Source organism: Adiantum capillus-veneris, chromosome 15 (genome assembly GCF_014529385.1).
Source record: "Adiantum capillus-veneris isolate H3 chromosome 15, ASM1452938v2, whole genome shotgun sequence".
In the NCBI taxonomy this organism is placed as follows: Eukaryota; Viridiplantae; Streptophyta; class Polypodiopsida; order Polypodiales; family Pteridaceae; genus Adiantum; species Adiantum capillus-veneris.
In genome coordinates, this window is record NC_140945.1 from 4,740,411 (window position 1) to 4,765,586 (window position 25,176).

General features: G+C 45.1%; 1 protein-coding gene across 2 annotated transcripts in view; it reads left to right on the top strand.

Annotated features, from left to right (window-relative positions):
* LOC147440196 (ATP-dependent zinc metalloprotease) overlaps positions 1-22,145 on the top strand; it is a 73,146-nt gene extending 51,001 nt beyond the window's left edge. For both annotated transcript variants that reach the window (XM_086529979.1, XM_086529978.1), the window contains exons 5-7: positions 21,160-21,236; positions 21,319-21,451; positions 21,550-22,145. In XM_086529979.1, coding sequence (XP_086386105.1) covers positions 21,160-21,236; positions 21,319-21,451; positions 21,550-21,717 — 378 coding nt within the window. In that variant the 3' untranslated portion in view covers positions 21,718-22,145. The remainder of the gene's footprint in view (positions 1-21,159; positions 21,237-21,318; positions 21,452-21,549) is intronic.
* The last annotated feature ends 3,031 nt before the right edge of the window (positions 22,146-25,176 follow it).

The window sequence follows — 25,176 nt, forward strand, 5'->3', positions numbered from 1 at the left end:
GACCCTGATCTAGTGCAACCGCCCTTGCCACTGCCATTGCCCCCACCTCCACCACCACCGCCACCAGGCTACAATGGTTGGAGCCCATATGGATACCCTTATTATCTATACCCGGGATATGCGCCTTACCAAACCAAAGATTTCAAAGATGGTGGCACGACAATCAAATTTTTCACTTTCTCTGAGGTGAAAGATCGCAAGAAAGCATTGCAGTTCCTACATCAATTCAACAACATCTAGGCTTTGGGGAACTATACAGAAGAATCCAAGATTTCTCGAGCAGCGGGATTTCTTAAAGATAATGCTATGCAATGGTGGAGTTCAATCGCGACACAAGAACATGCTCCAAGGACTTGGCAAGCTTTCAAGATAGTTTTTGCACGTAGTTACATGACTTCGATGTTTGAAGTTCAGATTTTGGCAGAGTGGGGCAACTTGAAAATGCTTGCCACCGAAACCATGGACGAATATAACCAAAGGTTTCTCGAGGTGTACCTTCCAGTGTCGTTTAGATCTGTTCCCTTGGAGGCCCAGTGCGAGCGATACACCATTGGACTACCATCACCATTGTAGGAATATTTTCTATCCAAGCAAGTCTCTACCATGCAAGAACTTATGGACCATGCGTGGTCGGCTACAAACTGATGAAGGGAAAGCTAGAGTTTACCACAGAAGAATCTCCGGCGGCTAACCACAACTCTCGGCAACAACGAACAAATTCTCGAGAGTCTCGTGAAAATCAAATGCAAAGGCCTCGTTTGACGCCTCAACAACGAGACACCTTACTACAAGAGGCTGATGCTTTGGATGCTTTCAAACAGGGCATAATCATTCTAATTGCCCCAAACGCAGTGATAGACCAGAGGAGCCGACGCCCGCACCAATTCGACAGAACCCCAACGCCACCTCCTGCTAAGAGAGCTAGACCCGCTATTGGACTAGTTCCTCATATTTATGGCATACGCCTTGAGAGTACAAATGAATTGTGTCGAGCATATGGCAAAGTCAATGGCTTCAAAGCCCTTATTTTCTTTGATCCTGGAGCTATAGAGAACTTTATCCATCCAGAATTTTTAAAGCAGATGCACTTTGAGTATGATGCAGAGGTGGAGAAATTGAAGCTGAGCTAGCCACGGGGCAAACTCAGAAAGAAGTACCGCTCATTGGTGCTCTTCCAGTGACTATTCAAGATTATCATGGAAAAGCTGATTTCCACATCATGAAGCTGGGCAATTGTGACGTTCTCTTGGGCATGCCTTGGCACGACAAGAATGATGCGACTCTCCAGGTTCGGAACTGAACCATCACCGTGATGCAGAAGGACAAGCCAGTCGTCCTCAAAGTTCGGTTGTCCGAACAAAACCGTGAATGAACTCTCTTTATTGTTTTCTTTATAGCTAGAAAGTAATGTTTGAAAATTTGTTTGAAATTTATTTGAAATGGAAAGTATCTGTTTTGAACTTGTTTTGGTTCCGATTTGAGATGTTTGACTCTGGTTTTAATACTGGTTCCAATTGGTGATTTTACTCCCGGGTGGAGTAGTGAGCAATGTTGCTTTGCTATTGTTTGAACCTCCGAACGACGCAGACGGGATGTCTGGGGAACGTTTGGTTGTATGCTTGTAATATAATTGTTGTTATGACTCCGGGTCCGAACCTGGATGGTTATGCGGGAGGAGTATTAAGAAGTCTGAGCAGTGGTTACTCTCAGCACCTCCAAACGACGCAGGCTGTGGTCTGCGGGGCGTTTGGTTGTAAAAGGCCTCTATATCTCCCGGCCTGGACCTTTTTAGGTTATACGGGAGGAGTGATGAGGGAGTCGTTGAATATCTCCCGGCCCGAAGCTTGTTAGGTTATGCGAGAGGAGTGTTCATCGGCGGCTATATGTTTCTATGTCTTGTAACATGCATATGTGAGCATTTGTGTTGCATTGTGATGTGCCAACCACTGAATATTCCTAATTGGATGAGATTGCCTGGGTATGTAATTTGAGTACATCAAGACACCCGTGGAAGATCAGTACGGTCTGGGTGTGATGGCTAGTTTTACTATGCCGGAATATCAAGAGTTCCGGTTTGGACGAAAGGAGAAGCTAACTCCTTGATCAAAAGAGCAGAAAGGAGAAGCTAGCTCCTTGATCAAAACAGCCGAAAGGAGAAGCTAACTCCTTGGTCAAAAGAGCCGAAAGGAGAAGCTAACTCTTTAATAAAAAGAGCAAACTGATTGTCCCTCGAAAATTTTTGAGCTAGCTTGAGTTGTTTTGCAGATATGTTGTAACCGCGGACGATTACTCTCTTTCAAGAAGGGGACATGTAACAAACTGTTGACTTGTCAAAGCCTAAAGAATGGAGCCAACTCACAGATGCCGGCCGAGGGGCCTAAACCCTAAGAAGAACAAGTAATAGAAGAAGTCCTCCCAACTTATGGGGACCCCATCCGATGGGGCCCCAAGTGACATAAAGGATTAAAATAAAGCAGGACCCGCACACACGCAAAAATTGATGACGTGGCAGATTTTCAAAAATTGCGTTGGCATGATGACGTGGCAGGTTGTACGGATTTCTGCGTTTTGCGTTGGCTGATGACTTGGCAGGGTGTACGGATTTCCGTGATTTACGATAGCAGCTTTTTGGCTTTGCTTTTGGACCAAATGCTTTTAAGTTTGAAGGCTTTTTACTGTAAACTACTTTTGGGGCCTAGGGCCTTTAAATAAGAGGTTAGGGCTCATTCTCCGACATGCTTCCTGGAGAAGGTGCAGAGTCTGGAGTACCGACTTGTACTGTGTTGATGCAATATAAAGAAACACTGAAAGGGGCGCCAAGGTTTGGGGCCAATACTCTCTGGGGTGGAATTCCGCCACTCTGTGTCGCGTGTCGTCTCTCTCTTTCAGTTCAGTTGTTATTGAAGTGCTAAAAGTCTGTTCAGTCTATTCTTTTCTATTGGCACGTGGTGCCTGTCTTGTGACAATTCTTGACTTATCTTCTTATGTGCCAGAAATTGAGGATGAACACATAATTCTTGTTCGAGAAAAGATTCTTGATGCTTGACAAAAAAGAGACAAGACGAAAGATCACAACAGAATTTCTTGTTAAGTGGATGGATCTTGATGAGTCAGATTCAACTTGGCAGACGGATGAAGACATGCAGCAGTACCCAAACCTTTTTCAAGAGTTCTTTGATAAGCGGATGACTTTCATTTGAACACGGGGTTTTAATTTAAATGGGAGGGAATGTCACGATTGTGACTTGCTACACTCTTTTTGATTCATTACAGATGCAGATGCGAAGTGGGACCAACCCGGGAGGACTCTTGTTCTCAAACGGTCACAACCCTTCGCCCAAAAGTCATACCTCTTCACCAACAGCCACACTCCTTCGACGACGTCATGTCCCTTCGACCAATGGTTGCGGCTCTTCATCGAATGGATGTGTCCATTCGCCTAAAGACATGTCTATTCCCCTAAAGGATGTGTCGCCTTGTGAAGGGTCATACCTTTTCATATGTACCTGTTCGTCTCCTATATAAGGAGCCCTTGTATCACACTTTCAATCAAACAAACACAGAGTCTTCTGAGTCTTGTTTCCGAGTTCAGTTCAAGTTTCTTAAGTCTTAATCATGAGTTTAAGTACTTAATTAAGGATTAGCACCTAGAATCCTTACAGAGACGTCCTACTACAAGAAGGCCGGCGCTTTGAAGGCTTTTAGATAGGACACACAACAATTGTTCTACTGAAGGGGATACGCCTCTAGAACAACCCCCTGCAAAGAGAGCCAAACTGTGATGGGATTTGTCCCCGACATTTACGGCGTCGCTCTTGAAGGTTCCAATGAACTATGCAAAGCCTATGGAAAGATAAATGACTTCAAGGCACTTGGCTTCTTTGACCTAGGAGCCACAATCATCCATCCCGAATTCTTGAAACAGATGGATTTTGATTACGATCGAGCCACTGAAGAGAAGTCGAGCTAGCCATAGGCAAACTGAGAAAGTTGTACCTCTCATTGGTGCTCTTCCGGTCACCATCCAAAAGTACCATGGCAAAGCAGACTTTCATATCATGAAGTTGGGCAATTGTGATGCTCTTTTGGGTATGCCTTGGCATGACAAGAACGATGCGACCATCCAGATTCGGAGCGGCACCATCACTTTGTGTCACAGACTTGGACATTCCAAGTCGGAAATTGGGCACGACACACGAGAGATTCCCTTAAAGCACTTCACAACTTTAAATCACAGTTCAATTTACTCGACACGGCCCGAAGTAGTTCCGTGCCTATAGGTATTGGCCCCAAAAGCTTGTGCCCCTTTTGGTATTTATTCAATGAGGTCGTGTCTCTCTGTGGTTTATGACTTGTTAAAGGTTCATCTAATGGATAAGTCAAGTTACCCGAGTGCATAGCAAAGCCTTGCTTAGCATGTCCCATCAACTGTTGTATGGACTCAGATTTCTATAACAAGCAGTAGTCTCGTATCTCTTTGGGCAGTCCACAACAAAATTGCTTGATTTGTTGCTTGAAACTAATCTTCTTAAAGGATGAGGTAGGTAGAAAAACATTCCAAAATCTCTCAGAGTAAGTATCCAAGGGTTACCTTGACCATCCGAAGATGATTCCAGTAAGTAATCATGTCTCGTTCGTCTTCTTGAGTGAGCCAGGCTCCATGCTCAAAAGTTTGGAGTCTTGGCAATGAGTGTCATACAAGTAGAGAAGAGATTTACACAATCTACACTGCTCTACATGGCGATTCCATCACCATTAAATCGAGCTACTTCATGGGCCATGGCACTCTTTGGTACAATGCAAGAAGAAAAGTACAATGAAAATCTCTCTCTCTCTCTCTCTCTCTCTCTCTCTCTCTCTCTCTCTCTCTCTCTCTCTCTCTCTCTCTCTCTCTCTACGAAGAAATAAAGAGTCTCTTAAACTTCAACCACTTTGTCGGTGCTTCTTTTCTTAACAGAAGAGTGGACCACCATGTTCGTGCATTGCCTTTCAAAAAGGATGCTGCCCGTCTAATCTTGGAGTGCTTTGTATAGCGGCCTCCAGAAAATGCTATGTCAAACTGTTGAATAAAGGCTAAAGCCTTAGGAGCATCTCAAAACCTTGAAGAGAAATTGATTGTGCTTTGATACGATTGTCACAGACTTGGACACCCCAAGTCCGAAATTGGGAACGACGCACGAGAGAATCCCTTTAAGCACTTCACAACTTTAAATCACAGTTCAATTTGCTCAACACGACCCGGTGTAGTTCCGTGCCTAGAGGTATTGGCCTCAAAAGCTGGCGTCCTTTTGGTATTTATTTTTATATTAATGCTTGAGCAAAGTACAACTCTCGAGGGGGATCTCTGCTCTCAGACTCTGCGTCCAGATGCTCTGAACACTGAGGCCGGATCTATTTATTCTTACAAGGGATGCTGACACATGCTCTACACCCCCCTCATGCCTCGTAGTTAGATGCTCTGAATCACCTTGAGAAGGCTTGAAAACCGCAGCCAGTCCCCAAAAGTACGGGCTGGACCCTTTGCCATGGGACCCCAAGAAACATGAGGCTTGCTACCACCCAAGTGGCCTCGTTGTGTGCTGACCATGGGGTTCCAAACAAGAGGTTATCTCAAGCGCCCATGACACCCAGACTGCGTTGTTCTTTAAAGGGTCTTTTGATGCACTAAAATCACATTCCCAGGCAATCTCACCTAATATGGAGCTGATATGGTGGCACATCACGATGCAACACAGATGATTACAAGTGCAGTCACAAGACATAAAGACATAAACTCCCCAATAAATACTCTCTCCGAGAACTGAAGTCCCAAGCCATAAGAAATTCAAAGGCACATTTTCCATGATACTCCCCTCGAGAACTGAAGTCGAGGCCATGAGATTCAATGGCCTGATACAACCAAACACTTCCCAGACCGCAGCTTGTGTCGTTCAAAGGTTTCATTACAACTAACCGCTCCCCAAACCGCAGTCTGCGTTGTTTAGAGATTTCTAATTACACATTCATATGAATACTCCTCCCAGGATCAAGACTCGAGCCATGAGCTATGTAGAGTCAAAATATAATTGAAATTAGCATCAAAACCACAATCAAGCAATTTTAATTGGCACCAAGACAAGTTGAAAACATATAAATTCTATTTTAAACAAAGTTACAAACAATATTCTCAAACAAAGTTTAAAACCTTATTCAAAATTCAAACAAGTGGTTCTTCGCATGGGTTTCCATCTCCCATGCTTGAAACTCCATGTTCCTCTATCCTACTATTTGTTGTTTGCAAAAAGCACCCAAAACATAATTTTGACCCATGTTGCAAAAGCCCTAGTTTGCTGCTGAAATTTTTCAAATTTATTGGAATCAAGATTTGTCACACGGGGATGGGCCACACGTGCCAACGGAAAAGAAGAGACTGAACAACTTTAAGCACTTCAAATAATAACGGAACTGAGAAAGATAGACACATGAGACGGGGAGTGGCGGAGTTCCACCTCAAGAGAGCATTGGCTCCAAACCTTGGCGCCCATTTCGGTGTTTCTTTATTTTGCTTCGATCGAGTACAACTCCCATGGCTCTGCTCTGCATCCTCTATGGGTAGATTGCCAGAGTGAGAGCCCATGGGTCATATGTAAAGGCCCTTGGCCTTTAAAAGTAGTTACATGAAAAGCATTCAAGTTCCAAAAGCATCTGGCCTCCCAAAAGCAACCAACGCAAAACATGGGAAATCCGTACAACTTGCCAAGTCATCAGCCAACAACATAAATTGCGGAATTTTGTACAGACTGCCACGTGGCACTGCCAGTGCAAATCGCGGGCGTCCGTACAGCTGCCACGTCATCATCTTTTATGCAAGAAATTTGTATGTGTGTTGGTCTTGCTTTATTTTAGGTCACTTGCGTCCCATCGGATAGGGTCCCATAAGCTGGTGGGAACTCTTTGTCTCCCTCTCCCGACCTCGAGGCAGCCTGCTTCAAAGTATACGTTCTCTTTTTAGCCACCAAAGGCACTGAGGCTCTAGACAGAGCGGTTGGCTTCTCCTTCCCATTGTGTGGCAGAGATCACACGGAGTGGACTCTGCATATTGTTTTCGATTGGCTCAAGGTCTAGGCTCTAGAGTTTTCACACCACACAAGGGACCTGGGTGTGATAGACTTGATTCAGACTCTTTGGCCGCTAGGCAAATTCAGTGTGACACCTCCTGATTCTGCTGGACGTAGACACATTGTGATATACTTCTCTGCAAACACTCAGAGTGCTCCTTGTTAAGTATTTGTACACGAGGATTCCTGGACAAAAGATGTAGCCCTACGGACTGCACGCTCTTCTTGGGCCTGGTTTAGATAGTCATGATAAACACGCCTATCTCGGGCTCGCTCGGATGCAGATTACTCCTTATCTAGTCCGGCCTCGAAGATTGCGAGGTTGGCTGCTGTTGCAACATCTGTCTTTTCTCATCGATCCCATTAGGTTCGTCTCACGGAATGTGAGGGGTTTAGGAAGTATGATTGATATACTTATTCTTCAGGAGCATCATCTTTGTGAGAGCCGCATTCGGCGTTGTGGTCAGAATCTGCGTGGCTGTTATGAGTCAGTTGCTTTTGGGCTCGGAGGCATCCAGGGAGGTGGGTGTGTGTCGATTGCAAACTCATGGCAACAGGCCATGGTCGGCGGAGGTATCATTGTGCGAGGTAGGGCCCAATAGGTTACTTTGTAGGTTCACGGTAGCCTCATGGGCTTCCTGAACATCTATGTGTCCAACCATGTGAGTGTACAAGCTGAGTTTTGGTAACACATTGTGGAGTCTTTGCCTCATGGCGAGCAGTGGTGTGTTGGGGGGGGGGACTTCAACATGTTGGAGGACCCCTCGGATAGGATTGGAGGCAGCCATGCTACTGTGCACGGGGTTGAGTTGGCAACTTGGGAGCGTTTATGTATGACCTTGAAGATTTTAAATGTTTCGTAGGTTTTGTGCGACCCTCAAACATCCTATCTTTCTCTCGTTCTGACCGTAGAGTAGGGGGCGTGAATCTATCTCAGATAGATCGCTTCTACGCCAGTGACCACGTTTGTGACATGGGAGGATCTGTATGCATTTTGGCAGGGACTACCTTTTCAGATCATGCGCCAATGATTCTTACTGTGGCAGACAGACAGAGGAGTGGGAGTGCCATGCTGCGCATCCCCTAGAGGATTCTACTAGATATAGAGCTCAGAGAGCGGGTCGTGGCGCTTTGGATAGAGAGTTTGGGTGGCTGCAACCAAGGAGGAGGAGAAGCGGCTCCGACTGGGCATTGCTTCCCTACAATGGATACAAGAGCGCCGCCTTGATAGTCCTTTGATGGAGGAGAAATGCAGCAGGCTCGACAGGAGCTGATCACCATTGAGGAGCGGCGCCATGAATTTGCCGTCCATTGTCAGGCATCTGTGGACCCAGGTGAGAGACACAATTTCTAACGAGTTCTTTGAGAGTGTGGGTCCTCGCCATGTGCGCACCAGTGTTTGTTAGTTGAGGAGGCCTGATGGGTCAGTTGCTACAGAGCCCAAGGATATGCGTGCTTACCAACACATTCTGTACAGTAGAGAGATGCTTGACAACTGGCAACATGAGTGAGGTTCTGATATTCCTTATCCCCAAGAAGGGAGGCTCCTTGGATGAGATTCGGCAGTGGCGGCACATCACTATTCTCAACTCAGCCTACAAGATCTTAGCAAAGGCTCTGAGTTTGAGAATTCAGCTGCTACTTGAGAGCATTATATATGAGACCCAGGTTTGGTAACGATCGCAGTATCCTTGACAACATCTTCACCTTTTGGGAGGCGTCTACTCTCGCACGTCCGAGGAGAGGATCTTGTGATACTCCTCCTCGATTTTGAGAAGGTGTACGACAGAGTTGATTGGGACTTCTTGGAGGGCACTCTGCGTAGGATGGGTTTTCAGATACATGGATCAGAGGAGTGTCATCTCTCTACAGATGTGCGCACAGTCAGGTGCTTTTGGCAGGGGGAAGAGGGGAACGCTTCATGCTCACGCTTTCAGCTAGACAGGCTTGCCCTCTTGCCCCCTTCCTTTTTCTTTTCTATGTTGAGGCGATGAACAGATGTTTGACTTCACAGTGGTTTGCGTGGATTAGAGCTGCCTATTTGGGGAGATGCGTTGTTGGACGCTTAGTTTACTGACGACTCAGGCATGTACTTGGAGGGCCAGGAGGCCAATCTTCACAGGTGTGAGTAGGCTCTTGAGGTGTTTTGTTGTGCATCGAGAGCACTCATCATCTGGAGAATGACAGTGGCTCTCTGGGTTGGCAGGGACCGGATTGGTCAGTTGGAGAGGGCTTTAGGTGGATTCCCTCAGGGACACGTACTCTGTGGGCTGTCAGGTTGGTTTGGATCTGTCTCCAAAGTAGTAGATTGCTCCTCTCCTCCTTTCCATTAGGAGGAAACTGCTACATTAGTGGCTCTCTTTGGCTGGCAGGGTTGTAGTGGCCAACCAGCCTACCAGGTGCTTTGGCTACTATGTGGTACATCACGTCTTGGGGAATCTTCTCGAGTTCTTGCATTAGCCAGCTGGAGAGGCTGAGTAGGAACTTTTTTGTGGTTAGGACGCAACACCGGTCGGCCCGTGTCTTGGCAGGTCATCACTTTACCATGTTCTCAGGGAGGGTTAGGGATTATCGACCCACGACGGCAGAGCAAAGCTCTCCTTGGGAAGCTTGTGGTCAGAGGACTTCTTCCAGGGGAGAAGCCCTAGAAGGAGTTGCTGCTGCTACAGATTCGTGCCCGAGTTTCGTAAGATGTAGTCAAGGGATTGCAAAAAAGTATGATGCCTACAAATGGTGGATGTCCTCCTTTATAGATTTTCTAGCCATTTGCCCTATACGCTCGGCCCTTGGATCTTTACAGAGATGCGCAGAGTTCGCCTGAGCAGGAGTTGGGAGGATTGCTTTGCTGCGAGCCTGCTTAGGTCCTGGGAGCAATTGTGGAGTGGCCTTGAGCAGCACCAGCCCACATGCATTTGACTTTCCTACGTGAGAATATCAAGATCTCCGATACAAAATGAGAAACTTGATTGATCCTCGGATTTTTGAACTAACTTGATCGAGTTTTGCAGGTGTGGTTGCGGATGATTACTTTTCTTTCAAGAGGGAGGTATGCCACATAGTGTTGATGTGGCAACCATTGAAGACGAAGGGGGGTTGCACTCTAGAATCTAATCCTAGCCAACTTACACATCTTGGCTGAGGGCCCTAAAAATCTAACGTGAAGACTAAAGGGGGTAGGATTAAAAATCCTAACCCTATCAACTTGTAGATCTTGACCGAGGGGCCTAAAACCTTTAAAAGACATGTAGAAACCCAAATCGTGTGGAGATGATGATGTGGCAGCCCTAAATAGATCACCCCGCGAATTGCGGAGGATGATGATGATGTGGTAGTGTTACAGACTTGGACACTCCAAGGGAGAAGTCAATAGCAACACACGAACAAAGACTTCAAAATCATTGAACTTTACTAGAGAAAGAGAGAGAGAGTTAACACGGCACGGCGGAGTTCCTTGTCTAGAAGCACTGGCCCCAAAGAGTGGCGACCCTTTCGGTATTTCTTTATTATTGCTCACATCAAGGTACAACTGCTCAGGGTCCTCTACTCTCAGACTCTACGTCCAGATGCTCTATAGAGTGAGAGGCCCAAGGGCTCTTTTAAACTTATAAGGGATGCCCAAAAGCATAGCCCCGAATAGCAATCGGTTCAAAAGCACGAAACCCCAAAAGCAACTGCTCCCAAAAGCTAGCGCTAGAATCTGCAAAAAGAAGCCAAGGAAAATTGCAAAAATCTGTACAGCCCGCTACATGGCACGAGCAACGCAAAACATGGAAATCCTGTACTGTTCAGCCTCGTCATCATCCGTACAGATTGCCACGTTAGCATGTTAAGGCATTTTATGGAAATCCTCCTTAGAGTTCAAGCTTTTGGTCTTTAGGGTTTTAGGCCCTACAGCTGGTGCTCTAACATTCTCCCCTCTTGAAAGAATTGTTATCGCCCTCGATTACGCCTGCAAAAATAGCAAGGGACAAGAACTTTTTAGCACTTCTATAAAGACATCAGTCACTAACAAAACAATACATCTACACAACATGCAATTCAGATAATCATACAGTGAGTTCACATTGAACATCGTGTTTCAATTATTCAATTATTCAATCTAGCCATCTCATTCCGTCTAGAACTCTTGATGCACCTAGATCATTGTGTAGTTATCTCATCCTTCCGGAACTCTTGATGCACTCACATCAGTATCTAGTAGTCTCATCCAGATGGACATCTTTATGCACTAAAATCTCATTCAGTTCTCATTCACTTAGCCATTGCATCCAAATCTCATCGATCTCTAACAGATGTCTAGATGAACTAAGTTCAAAATCATGCATCGGACAAAATGTTGAGACATTTCATCTTTCTCTACATGTCACTAACAATACACACATGAAAGAGCACACACTTTCAGTTCAATCAAGGAAATTTCCAATTCAGGGCACACAGTTCATAAAGTCATTCCGCAAAATTCTATCAGCCCGTTAGTACCCTAAAATCTCAAAGAGAAATTAGTGAATTTATTCAATCTAGGCAATCTGTGATAAAAGAGTGGAGTGGCTCCCCTCTTGTGCAGTCTGCACCGCACCAGATTCAACCCGCTAATTCATTGGTAACTTTTGGCATAGACACTACTAATAGCCCAAAAGCTTCAAGGTACAGCTCTCTCTGAAGAGAATTTGCGAGGTTCTCTTCCTCCATCCACTTTGCATCGAGGGCCAAAAAGTACCCTTGACCAAATTATCCGGTGGACCTAGCTTACCTTTCTGTTCTGTTCTTGTGCCCTTTGATCCGTTGGTAGCTGGCCTCCTTGTCCTTGGCACCTCAATTTGGATCTATGGAATTCTCTGATCTACCTGCTAATTCCCTTTACTTTCTTTCCTAGAGCACTGGGAATTGTGGGTAGCCTCGCTAGCTGTCCCTGTCCAATGGCATGTCAATCTCAATCGTTGGGATCCTGAGATGCGCTATCATCTGATCCCTTTTACTTTCCTTTTCTCGTGAGCCAGGACCTGTTCGGGAATGATAATTTTCTCTCTTTCACTTTGGGTTACTCCTCTGGCTCCCTGTCCACCAGAACCTCACCTTTGAAAGGTCTCAACAAACTCACATGAAATGCATTGTGAATCTTCCAAGTATTTGGTAACATCAATGTGAAGGATACATCATTATCTTGTCCTGAATCTGAAAAGGGCCATAGTATCGCATACTCAACTTTGGAAACGTTTCCGTAGGCGTGCCTTCTCAAATCGTAAAAGCACCCAGTCATCTTCCTTCAACTGCGAGTCACGTCGATGTTTGTCCGCTGCCTTCTTATGCCGTGCTTGAGACTTCTCAAGAGCCTCACGCACCTTTGCAAAAGCAGTGTCCATATCCTACTTGTTCTTCTCTGAAATCCTGTGATGAATTTGCATCTGGTTTCCTTAGTTCGTCGGAACCCTCGGGTCCGCTACCATCTGATTCCCTTACTGCTCCGGAATCCTGTGATGAGCCGTCATCATTGTTATTGTAAACTAATCTCACCACATGGATGTCTTTGTCAATGGAATTTTTAATATCAGGTCAATTTTTTATTTGACCTTACCTTTGTAATGTTCTTTGTGATTTTGTTACTCATGGTCATATATCTTTAGGTCTTCAATGTTTTGTAGCATAATCATTGTTACCACATATGTGACATGGGTTCACTTCAAAGCAATCCTATAAAATGTGATTTGTCCTTTCACAATGTATGTACTTCAAGTTTCATTTGGTGATATTGATATAGTAGTTGGTGGTGATGACAAAAGCTCCTGCTACCTCTTGGTGATTTCCCTTAAGCTTTTTCTCATGCTATTGAAGAGAATTGATAATAACCTCAATTTGGGACATGAGGTAAAAATTGTTATAATTGCCTAAAATTTGCATTTAATATAGCATTTAGTAGCACAACAACTTGGTTTTTATTCTCTACAAAGCCCTGACTTATTCTCTTCACTTAAAGACTCTTGCCCTGTTGAGGTGGATACTATCCTGTCTGTAGGATAAGTCAATGAGCCGGCATGCATTCCAATCCTTGCTTAGTATGCCCATAAGTCTTTGAATAGAGTCAGACTTCTGTTCTAGACAATACTCTCGAATCTCTTTTGGCAATCCACAACAAAACCGCTCAATCTGGTCCCTCAAAGTAATTTTTCAAAACAAAGACATTGGTAAATAAGTATCTCAAAAACTCTCGCAACAGTCATCCAATGTATCGTTCTTAGTCATTCTCAAGTGATGCCAAGCCGCGATGACATCTCTTTCATATTCGTATGATACCCAAGTTGACGTGGAATTTTCTTGACGTTGGAGGTGCTTCTCTGCATTATAACAGAGTAGACCACCATGTCTGTGCAGTTCCTTTCAAGTAAGATGCCGCCCTTCGCACCTTGGAGTGTTCCGAGAACCAACCTCCATAGAAGACGACGTCAAACTACTGTATAAACTCAAGGGCTCGATCGGTGTTCTGGTAGCGTGAAAACGCCTCAAACCTGAGAGCCTAACCCCCTTCCTTGAAGTTTGAACTCCTTGGTCTTCTTGCTCATCTGGTCGCTGTCAGAAGAGGACAAGCTCTCCTCCACTGAATTGCTAGATGGCCTGACATGCCTTCTAGAAATTTGCTTTTCTTGCTTTTTCTTGGCTTCTTCCGCCTTTTCTCATCCTCTCTAGAACTAGAGGATGACGAACTGTCAGAACTCTTTGAAGACGAAGAAAAGTCTGGGTCATCCTCTGCTTGCCACCTTGAAAGTCGACTTCCGATCCAAACAACCAAGGAAATCTACCAATTTCCTCTTCTTCCGAGAGTGCTTCAAGCCTTTCATTATCTGGCTCATCTTCTTTTCAAGAGCTTTGTCCAGCTCTTTCTGTGAGTACAATTTCCACTTTTCTGCACTTGATTGTCCTTTTAGCTTTCTTCCTGACTTGAGAGGAGAATTATTGGCCTCACCCCATCTCGAGTGAATCTCATTCATCGGGTAAGTCTTTAGATGTTTCGAAAATCTCGGGTCTCTAGAGTACTCAATCTTTTGAAACACGTGTCAACCTGCAGTCGACGTTTGTACCATGCTATAGCAAACTTCCCCGCGGAAAATTTGCCCAATTCTTCATTCTTTTCTTCATGTTGCGCGGCCGGTTTCAACTTTTCTTCCCCTCCCCGTTGAGAGATGTCATCTTTGTCAAATTTTTCGATAGAACCCATGTGTGCTGTCACGAGGACGTGGCAACTGTTAACTATGTCACGAGAACATGGCAATTGCTAACCTTAGTTGTTGGTTTCTTTGCAATGATTTTTGTTTTATTTTTGAGACCCTCTTTTTGAAGTTGCAAATGGTCGGACATTGTATGGCCAATGTGAATGGTAGTTTCACCCGCAGACGGGAAGTGGGTCGGCAGTGGAATTCGTATAGTAAGAGGATGTCTAGGCTCAGTGCAAGATCATGTAGGTCCCCCCCTGGCACTTAGCAAGTTGGTGGATACTAGGAAGTGAACTCAACAAAGGCATAAAGTCAAGGTGGGATCACCAACAGAAAGTATCTGACAGTTGGGCCACATTGCACTTTTGGATGCGGTCGCAATGAGGATAGATGGTCAGATGACCAGTGGGAGCCCAATGGAAGCATCTCCTAAAAATCAGGAAACTGCTATTTTGAGCCGTGAAATGTGTTCGCGTCATTACCTTCGGAATGACAAGGGGAACATTTTACAACTCTGCCGCGAAGTCAACTGGGCAACTGGTCGGGAGATTTTTAGGTGGCAATCGTGAAACGGGAAAATGCGTGTAATCGTGCCAAGTGGCGCATTTTAATGCACTTTCCTCATGCATGAAGAGGTAGCGCTGATTTTTAAGCTGGGTTGCTCATTTTGCAAGAAGTGTCACAGGTTAAGAGCTATGGAGTGCTTTCTTTCCACTCTATGTACACTGTGGTGCTAGGAGTGATGCCATGCACACTACACACTGCTCTCTCTCTCTCTCCCCCCTACGTGCAGTTATGTGATGCCCCACAAGAGGGCTCTTCATTTGACTGATGTACAGCTGTGTGGTCTCATGCTTTTGTGCTGAGGCAAGAGCCTCCTTGAGCAGGAACAGGATTAGCTAACTGCTACTCCAAAAGCAGGCACCGGTGAGGGTCATAACGTCACCAAACATGTGCGTTTTCAGCGATGTATGCGCTGTAATTTGACTGTTTTTCAGCCATACGGATTCCAAAACCATCGGGAACAGTGCCCCACTGGCAGAGGATAGTTCGGGGACTGTTTAGGGCTGAAAACAGGGCAAAAACCAGTAAATACAGCGTGCTGAATTTACTGTTTTTGGGCAGAAATCAGAGGGTTTATGTCAGTGGAAGTGAGTTCCAGCAGGGGAATTGGTTTCGCGCAAGTTTTGGGGCTGTTATCCTGCCGAAATTTGGCCAAAATCGGTGGTATCTAGCTGGATATAGGTAAAGAATTCCGAGGACTCTAGTTTGTAATTTACCCTCCAAAGTATAAAGAAATACAGAAAGGGGCGCCAATTTTGGGGCGTACAGGTTGTCGGCGTTTGATTGGAGCATTCTAATTTTCGAGCCGTATGTGTGCTTAAGTGTTAATTCCCGTCGGAGGTTTTCTTTGCACGTTCTCTGTGCGTGTCTCTAAAGTAAAGAATTTCGGGTGAAAGCCAAAGCCTACTTCCCCATGGGCCAGTTTCAAGGTTCCATTGCCAGGATATCAATCACTTTTTTCTCAAAGAGCGAGCCTCGGTTGTTTTGGGTAAAGACACAGAGTACAAGAACGCGAGATTACACTATGGCGGACAAAGGGAAGGGCATTATGGAAGAGGGTTCCTCTTCGAGGGACAGGCAAGAAACTCCTATGGTCTTCGAGATTGGCGAGAGCTCACGGCCACGTCAGATTGTACCACCTGTTGATGTGAATGTCTCTCCAGTAGTACAGGGCTTTATGACTGGGCAACCTGAGGATGATGCGTTCAAGACTCAGTTAGTTGCTGCGGTGAATGTCTTTTCGCAACTAGTGCTGAACCCAAGGTTTATGGAGTTCTTGCAAGCGCCACGAGTGCAACAGCAAAATAGGCAACCCACACCGCGAACAGAGCTTGTTGAGGCTCAAGTCCAAGTACTTCATGCGACTCAGCAGGATAGGGAACACTCGCATGTTGCGGAGCCAGGGGCTCCAAAACAGGTTTCTCCCGTCTTGAGCAGGTGGCTAGAACGCCTATTCCACAGGTTATGCCAGTTTAGCCCGCCACTTTTCAGAGTCCGCATGCTGTCTTGAATGGACAAGGAAGTGGATACCAGGCTATGCACCCATTTTTTCCACCACCCACGGTACATCCTGGGTATTTTGGGGGTGGATCTGTGTTATCCGCCTGGAAGTCAGCCGTACATGCCAGGAACAGTGTTTGGGGGTATGCAAGGCATAATGCCAAACCCCATGTATGGTAGCATCGACATGTAGCAAGGTTTTCAGTGCAACCAGGGCCAATTTGGGGTGCCACAGAGTCAGTTTGGCATGGCTGGTTTTTCTCGACAGCAGCCAGATATGGTACCTCTGACGCAAAATGTGAATTGCCAAGATGTGCCGATGATGCCTACTACAGTGGGGGCACTGGAAAAGCCGAAAGCTTACAAAGAAGGTGGTGCAATTGTAAAGTTTAGCACCTTCAGCGGCTTCGAGGATAAAGCAAAGGCTCTCACTTTCCTTCAGTAGTTTGATACAGCTTATGCAAGAGGGAATTTTACAGCGGCCTCTAAAGTAAGGAAAGCTGTCACTTTCTTAAAGGACAATGCACTTACATGGTGGATGACATTGTTAATGCAAGGACATGCATTCGCCACTTGGGTCTACTTCAAGCAAATGTTTGCATCTGCTTGGCTGTCCAATGAATTTGAAGCCGACGTCATGATAGATTGGCACCAGCTTACTTCGGCTACATGCAAGAGCTTGCTGGAGTACAATCGGAGGTTTTGTAAAGTGTTACTCTCAGTGACCTCCTACAGATTTGTTCCATTGATATAGCAGATAGAGAAGTATTGCTGTGGGCGGCCCTAAAGGGCTTCGGGACTACTGTACCAAGAACAGAGTGGCTACCCTCACCCAGCTTATGGAAGTTGCTAACACTGGTCTCGCCTTGTTGAAAGGAGAGGACAGTGGGTTTTCGAGCAACGAGAAAGGAGGGCAGCAAAAGAAAAATTCAGTGAAGAAGCCCTTTGTGAAAACGGCTCCTGAAGCGTCACAGGGGTCAGAAAAGGCCACCAAAGACAAGGATTCAGCCGGGACTTCTGGAGCGTAGGCAAAGAAACAGAAAAGGAAGCCTTGTGTGCGCAAGTCGCTCGAGGAAAAGAAGGTCCTAATGGCTGAGAATAAATGCTTTATATGCGAGCAGCCTGGTCACTTTGCAACGAATTGTCCACAAAGGAAAAGACCAGCTGACTCAGATGATAAAGAGGACCAAAAAGGTAAGAAGCCTAAACCCACAATACGTTTGGTGCCAGATATGGTGGGTGATAGGCCCAGCACAGATGCCAGTGAGTTATGCAAGGCATGGGGTAAAGTTAGGGATCAGACGGCACTCATCTTCTTTGATCCAGGTGCCAAAGCAAACTTTATCTCACCAGAGTTAGCTATAGGGTACATGGCAGAGGCAGGGTTGGCATGTCCTGGCCACTCAGAGTATGTTACTCCCATTATTGGAAAGCTGCGTCTGCATATTCAGTCATATGTAGACACGGAAGAATTTTATATCATGCCATTGGAAGGGTGCGATGCGCTACTTGGAATTCCGTGGATGTTCAGAGTGCATGGCGTGCTGGATTGCACTTTTGGATGCGACAGTTGGGCCACATTTCACTTTTGGATGCGATCGCAATGAGGATAGATGGTCAGATGACCAGTGGGAGCCCAACGGAAGTATCTCCTAAAAATTAGGGAACTGCTATTTTGGGCCATGAAATGTGTTTGCGTCATTACCTTCAGAATGACAACGGGAACATTTTACAACTCTGCCGCGAAGTCAATTGGGCAACCGGTCGGGAGATTTTTAGGCGGCAACCCCGAAACGGGAAAATGCGTGTAATCATGCCAAGTGGCACATTTTAATGCACTTTCCTCATGCATGAAGAGGTAGCGCTGATTTTTAAGCTGGGAGGCTCATTTTGCAAGAACTCTTACATGTTAAGAGCTATGGAGTGCTTTCTTTCCAATCTATGCACAGTGTGGTGCGATGCCCTGCACACTACACACTGCTCTCTCTCTCCCCTACGTGCAATTATGTGATGCCCCACAAGAGGGCTCTTCATTTGACTGATGTACAGTTGTGTGGTTTCATGCTTTTGTGCTGAGGCAAGAGCCTCCTTGAGCAGGAACAGGAGTAGCTAACTGCTACTCCAAAAGCAGGCACCGGTGAGGGTCATAACCTCACCAAATAGGTGCGTTTTCAGCGCTGTGTATGCGCTGTAATTTGACTGTTTTTCAACCATACGGACGCCAAAACCATTGGGAACAGTGCCCCATTGGCAGAGGACAGTTCGGGAACTGTTTAGGGCTGAAAACAGGGCAAAAACCAGTAAATACAGCGTGCTGATTTACTGTTTTTGGGCAGGAATCAGAGGGTTTATGCCAATGGAAGTGAGTTCCAGCAGGGGAATTGGTTTCGCGCAAGTTTTGGGGCTGTTATGTTGCCGAAATTTGGCCAAAACAGGTGGTATCTAGCTGACAGGTAAAGAATTCCTAGGACTCTACTTTGTAATTTACACTCTCAAACTATAAAGAAATACCGAAAGGGGCGCCAATTTTGGGGCCTCGGCGTCTGCTTGGAGCATTCTAGCTTCCGAGTTGTGTGTGTGCTTATGTGTTAATTCCCGTCGCAGGTTTCCTTTGCACGTTCTCTCTGCATGTGTCTAAAGCAAAGAATTTTGGGTGAAAGCCAAAGCCTACCGCCCCACGGGCCGGTTTCATGTGCTCTTGGTATCTTTATGGCTTAATGCCCGTTATAGAGCGATGAAGACGGGAGCGCGCCTGATGTGTGATGGACTAAGGGTGGGAGTTGTTAATAAGTCAAAGGCAAGGACACGAAGATTCTTTCACAAACAAAATGTTGACTTCTCTGTCAGATTCTCCTCGAGAACCTGTGTGCGCTGCAAAAGGGATCGGATCGAAGAATCTTTGTGAGCTCTGATACCAATATATAAGCTTGGACACTCCAAGCGAGAAATCAATAGCAACACATGAACAGAAACTTAAAAAATGATTGAACTTTGAGAGAGAGAGAGAGAGAGAGAGAGAGAGAGAGAGAGAGAGAGAGAGATGGATGGAATGTTATATTAACGTCTTCAAAAGGCCAAAATGACCTATGAGACCAATCTGTTACAAAATGGTGAATCTAATACCATGTCTGGGTACAAAAGAATTAGAATAAAGATACTACTACTAGAATCCATCCTCATCTTAACTGGATGTCGAGAGAGTATGGCTCAAATCCTCTGTTGTAGTCTCCGTCGATGCTATGTAGCCCCTCTCCTCAATCGTGGCCGTCTGGATCTCCGTAGCTCCAATCGATGAGAGTGCCGGTAGTGGTAGAATGAGTGTGGGCCGAGTTCTACAGTGATGGCTGCTCCTTTGGCATAGAGAGAGAGAGAGAGAGAGAGAGAGAGAGAGAGAGAGAGAGAGATGGCATGAGGGAGTTCCTTGCCTAGAAGCACAGGCCCCAAAGATTGGTGCCCCTTTTGGTATTTCTTTATTATTCCTCACATCAAGGTACAACTCCCTAGGGTCCTCTGCTCTTAGACTGTGCGTCCGGATGCTTTGCAGAGTGAGAGGCCCAAGGGCTCTTTTAAACTTACAAGGGATGCCCAAAAGCGAGCCCCGAAAAGCAATCAGTCCAAAAGCACTGAACCCCAAAAGCTCCCAAAAGCTAGCACTAGAAATTGCAAAAATCGGCCAATGAAAATTGCAGAAATCCGTACAGCTTGCCACGTGGCACTAGCCTCGAAAAACGTGGAAATCCCGTAATGTTCTTCCATGTCATCATCCGTACAAACTGCCGCGTCAGCATGTCAGCGTATTTTACGCAAATCCTCCTCAGAGTTCAAGCTTTTGGTCTTTAGGGTTTTAGGCTCCACGGTCGGTGCTCTGAAGTTTGTTCAGGTTCAGCTCTTTAGTTTCTCTTGTCCACTCGGCCATTTCTCTTCCAGTTGGGCATGCCACGTCATCACTTTGTGACAGGCAGTGCTCTACGGATAGCCTCATGGGCGTGGGCTTTTTGGACTAGACGCTTTTGGTTGTGTTGCTTTTCAGGTGAGATGTTTTTGGGAGGCCAAGGTCCTTTAAATATGTACAGAGGGGACACTCTTTGGCATTCTACCCCGTGGAGAAGCAAAGCAGTGCCCCTAGAACCTGTAACCAGTTGAAGCAATATAAAGAAATATCGAAAGGGGTGCCAGGGTTTGGGGCCAGTGCAGTTTGGGAGTGGAACTCCGCCACTCTGTGTCTCGCATGGATCCTCTCTCTCTCTTTTAGTTCAATTATTTTGAAGTGCTAAAAGTCTGTTCGTTTCAGTTGGTGCGTGCGTGGTGCCTTCCCGTTACTTAAGCTATCATTGTTTAATCATTGAAGTTCTCTGGCCTGAAATTGTGTATGTGAATTACCATATTATCTATGTAGTTTCAGCCTTGATTCTCGTATCTTGACTCTTAACCTACATTTGGAAGTCCATTTCTCCATTACTTTAGATGGCCAAAACTTTGATACTGCTGAATGAAATACGTTCCTTTTTCTGAAATGCGTGGAACAACCAAAAGGTTTGGAGGCACACATCTATGAGCTTTGTAACACATGCCTGATGTGCATTAGACCAAAGACCTTATTGGGGCCTTGATAGGAGCATTCAGCACCATGATCTCTCAAATTCAGTCTAATTGTTATGTGTGCTTCAAGTCTTGTAGCTGTTGTCACCCTCGTTCTCTTTCTCAAATTCAAGTCTAATTGCTGTCAAGTGTGCATTTGGTCAGACGATAGATCTCTGAATGAGAGGGCCTTGTATTTATATTTTAAAAATGCTCAGGCTGGAACACAATTTTGGGATGCCACTCTAGAGGATGAGCTTCGACAAGGTCGTCTGACAAATGCATCATTTGACAGGTAGCTATTGATCTTAGTTCTTATAGATGACCATCTTTCTACACACTCAAATGGCTAATTCCTTTCTTCTTCCTGTTTGAAGGTATAGCATGGTTCTCTTCGCAGGAATTGCTGCTGAGGCTCTGGTTTATGGTGAGGCTGAAGGTGGTGAGAATGATGAGAATCTCTTCAAAGCCATTGTGTCTGTTCTTAGTCCTCCTTGGTCTCCTTCACAGGTTGGTTGGTTTAGAATTTTACGATTTTATGTGAAAGAAAAGCGCTTTAGAAGAGGATTTAAGTATGGTTTCCATGTGTGATTCTTGTCTTAATGCAGATGTCCAATCAAGCAAGATGGGCTGTCCTTCAATCCTACAAGCTTTTGAGAGACCACCGTAAAGCTTTAGATACTGTTGTGAGAGCTTTTTATGAAGGCGAAGATTTTGGCAATGTGGTCACAGATCTGGAGTTCGTGCTTTCTTCTGAAAATGCTACTATAGCCTAGCTCAACTATAACTTTACATGTGCGGATTCCGACAATGAGGCACACAGTTGATCATGCTTTTCGGCTGTAAGTTAATGGCAGATTGGATACCAGTTATTGGAAGATTTATCATCATCTTTATCTTCACTGAGCGCAACAATGTCTCAATAGAAACCATCACCTCAAACTTCATGATTGCGGCAATTGATGCTCCTTGGTCGTCCTGTCAAATATGGCAACAGCAATCAACTAGGCATCATGTTCTTGAGTCACTTGTAAATTTTTTGAATATTCCACAAAGCCTATGGCTGTCCTTTGTATCTCTTCCTGTCAGCAGCAATTATTATTTTATAGCCTTGTCTCAAAGGTTAATGTCCAGTAAGACTTTTTATATGTCATTTGATTTATGTTGTATCGTACCAGATTGGCAAGGCAGTTTTTTGTCCCCCCTTTCCAAGTGTAATTGCCCTCATGGAGATGGCAGCAGAATAATCTTGTAATTGAAGGCTTTGTTTCAAACAAAAAAGTTGATATGGTATGTCTTTTAAATGAATGATTCATTTAAAAGTTAAGAAGCAAGAGGGTTGGATGGTTTAACCTTAAAGTAGCAAGCCTCTAGTAAGTAGCAGCAGATGGGTTACTTGAAGATTGAACCGATGCAGCAGCCGATCTGACCAAGGCTGCAGAAGGCGATCACCATTCTACGTGGATGCCAAGGCTGATAGGCAAGCAGCGTGTCTTGTGCCAAGGTGATGGTACCATCTGCAGCTCAGCCTGTGAACCACCCTGTGATTTTCCTACAAAGAGGCCAGGGCCGGCCATGGAGAGCTAGAGAGGTGCGCTAGGGATTACAAACGTGGCCGCTGCTTGCATCTTTGAGGATTCAGTATGACCAAAGTAGCACCTATGGGCCAGATGTCTCCTTTCTCGGTCGCTGCCCCTGCAATATTATAGCTGCTCTCAAGAAGCTCCAAACACTGTGGCTTATCTGCTGCCAGGGCGTTGACAACCGCCTTATGGCCCACCGCAAGGACGCCACTGTGGATGCTAAGGCTGCACTCACGCACCTCTTCCTGTGCCACTCCACCTCTTCCTATGCGGGCATTTCCGATGCAGACCTCATTGCCAGTGCCTGTCCTTGCCTCTATCTCCCTGGACCTCACCAACCAGTCCCATATCACAGACAGCGGCATCGACGCTTTGCTAGGCTGCCATTGACAATAGCATGCTATGATAATTGGTGCATGTAGTGCCACAGAATGTGTAGGCATCCATGGTTCATCGACATGGATGCCAAGAGGTTAGAGTCCGTAGGTCATCTCCCCTCTCAGCAGCCAAGAGGTTAGACTCCTTAGCTAGACTCCCCTTGTTACTAATTGACACCCCAATTTTAGAGGGGATCTGTGATCGGCGTGGAGTGTCTGTGAAGATTACAATTGTTGATCCCGAATGTGAACTCGATGTAAACTAAGTGTAAACTGGGGCAAACTGCATGTGAACTACATGTGAACTTTGCATTGCATTATGACGGTGTGAACTGGATGTAAACTCGGCGAAAACTTGAACTTGGTCTGAACTATGATCACAGACGGGCCAAAACTATTTAATATAATGGTACCATTTTCCTTGCAGAACAAAACGCTCTAACAAGTGTAGTGGTAAGACATTATCCTTTTGAAGGGGAGGTTGTGAGGTCAAACCTTGCGCAACTCATATTTTCCCTCAGATGAATCAAACTGTCCACAGCCAACAATGATTTGGGACTGTGGATCCCCCCCAAGAAACAGAGGTGCCAAATAGTGTGTTGAGGGTCGTCTCCTATTGTTGATTGCTTGTCTCGTAGAGAGCATTGTCCAAGGTCATGTTTCGGAATTTTAAGAGAGAAATGATTTTTACTTAGTAAGCCTAATGAGGTTTTGTGGTTTTTTGAGCCTAAAAGTGGCCACTTCACATGATCAAAGCCATTGCCCACAACTCGAATTGCATGGCCAGGAGCCTCGCTATGAGGTTATGCGTGCAAAAACGATAATAAAAATACTTTAACAACGTTGAAGTTGAAAAAGCAAGAACAACATTTCTTTTTACTTGCGCTTCGTTGATGCTTCTCCCTCGTTCTGAAGGTCTGCACAGAGCTAGCCACCACGAACAGTACTGGTTCTGTTCCTCCATGGGTAACTGCCTCATCATCAGTTCTGACAGAGTATGTTTTCTTTGTGAGCTTTTGATTTCGAGCTTTTGCAATCAAAACCATTTTTGCGAACTTTTTGACTTTAGATTTGGAGCCTTTTCTAACGACACAAAAATGTTAACAAAGAAAAAGAAGACATTACTCATACGATACACACCAAAAAACATGTGAGTTTTTAAAAGTTCTAATTTTGTGCTCAAACATTTTGCAAGATATGAATCGAAAAGCATATATCTATAACTAGAAGGGATTCAAAAAAATTCCCAAGGGCCCATGGGGAGAAGTAATTCCATGTTCTTGATGTTTTGTACTGGTGTTGCAAAATTTGCAAATTGAAAACCACTTCGGACTAAGTTGTCACTCTCTTCCTTAAATAAATTGGTCCCATTATCCACTAGCCAGAATGTAGGAACAATAGGAGAGGATTTAACTTTCCGTTGTACTTATTGTGTATGGCTTGCGTCATGATTGCAGAACTATATCCATTGTGCAATCCTCTCGTCTTTAAAGGTTCGCTCAAATAAAAAACATGGGGCTACCAATCCCATGTGACGACTCTGTAATTTGTTACCACAATTTTTATTCCCTTCCATACCAAAACATTTCCTTATGCAATTGGTTGGCATCCTTGTAAAGCCCACTCTTTGCGTGCAACTTTGACCTCTTGAATACACCTTCTGAATTCGCTCCTTGCTTCACTGGAATGCTTTCTTCTGCTTCATTGTCACTGGACATATATCTCTTCATTATCCTCTCTAACAAATTATATACTCCTTGGTGTGCCGTTGGTTTTGCGTTGCTTTGCTTCCATTACATACCCAGGTTTATGTGAACTTGTATCGGCTACACTTGCTTTCTCCTTCCGTTGCACAATCTCTTTGTTACCTTCCATCAGAGGCTCCTCATACAAAGGACTGCCAACAACCAAGCCTTTCGATGTACTTGCAACATAAGTAGGATTTGGAGATTCTCTTTGTTTGGCTTTCGCCATCATTTCCTTTATGGAAGGGCCAATTCCCATGAATTTCCCTGTGGTGTACCGCAATATTTATGCACATTGACTATATGCATTCAAAACGTCACTAACACATGCATCAAAAAGCGACATTTTTTGTTTTCCACCTTCACCTCACAACCAACTTGCATGGATGCTCTCCGGCAAGTTTATACTTGGAATTTGAGCATTTCCCCAAGGACTCTTGCTGGCCTTTAAATACAATTAAAAAAAAAACATGTATATGTAAATCTCTATTTTCATGCATATACCATTGGTTTAGCTTCTTCCCAATGGG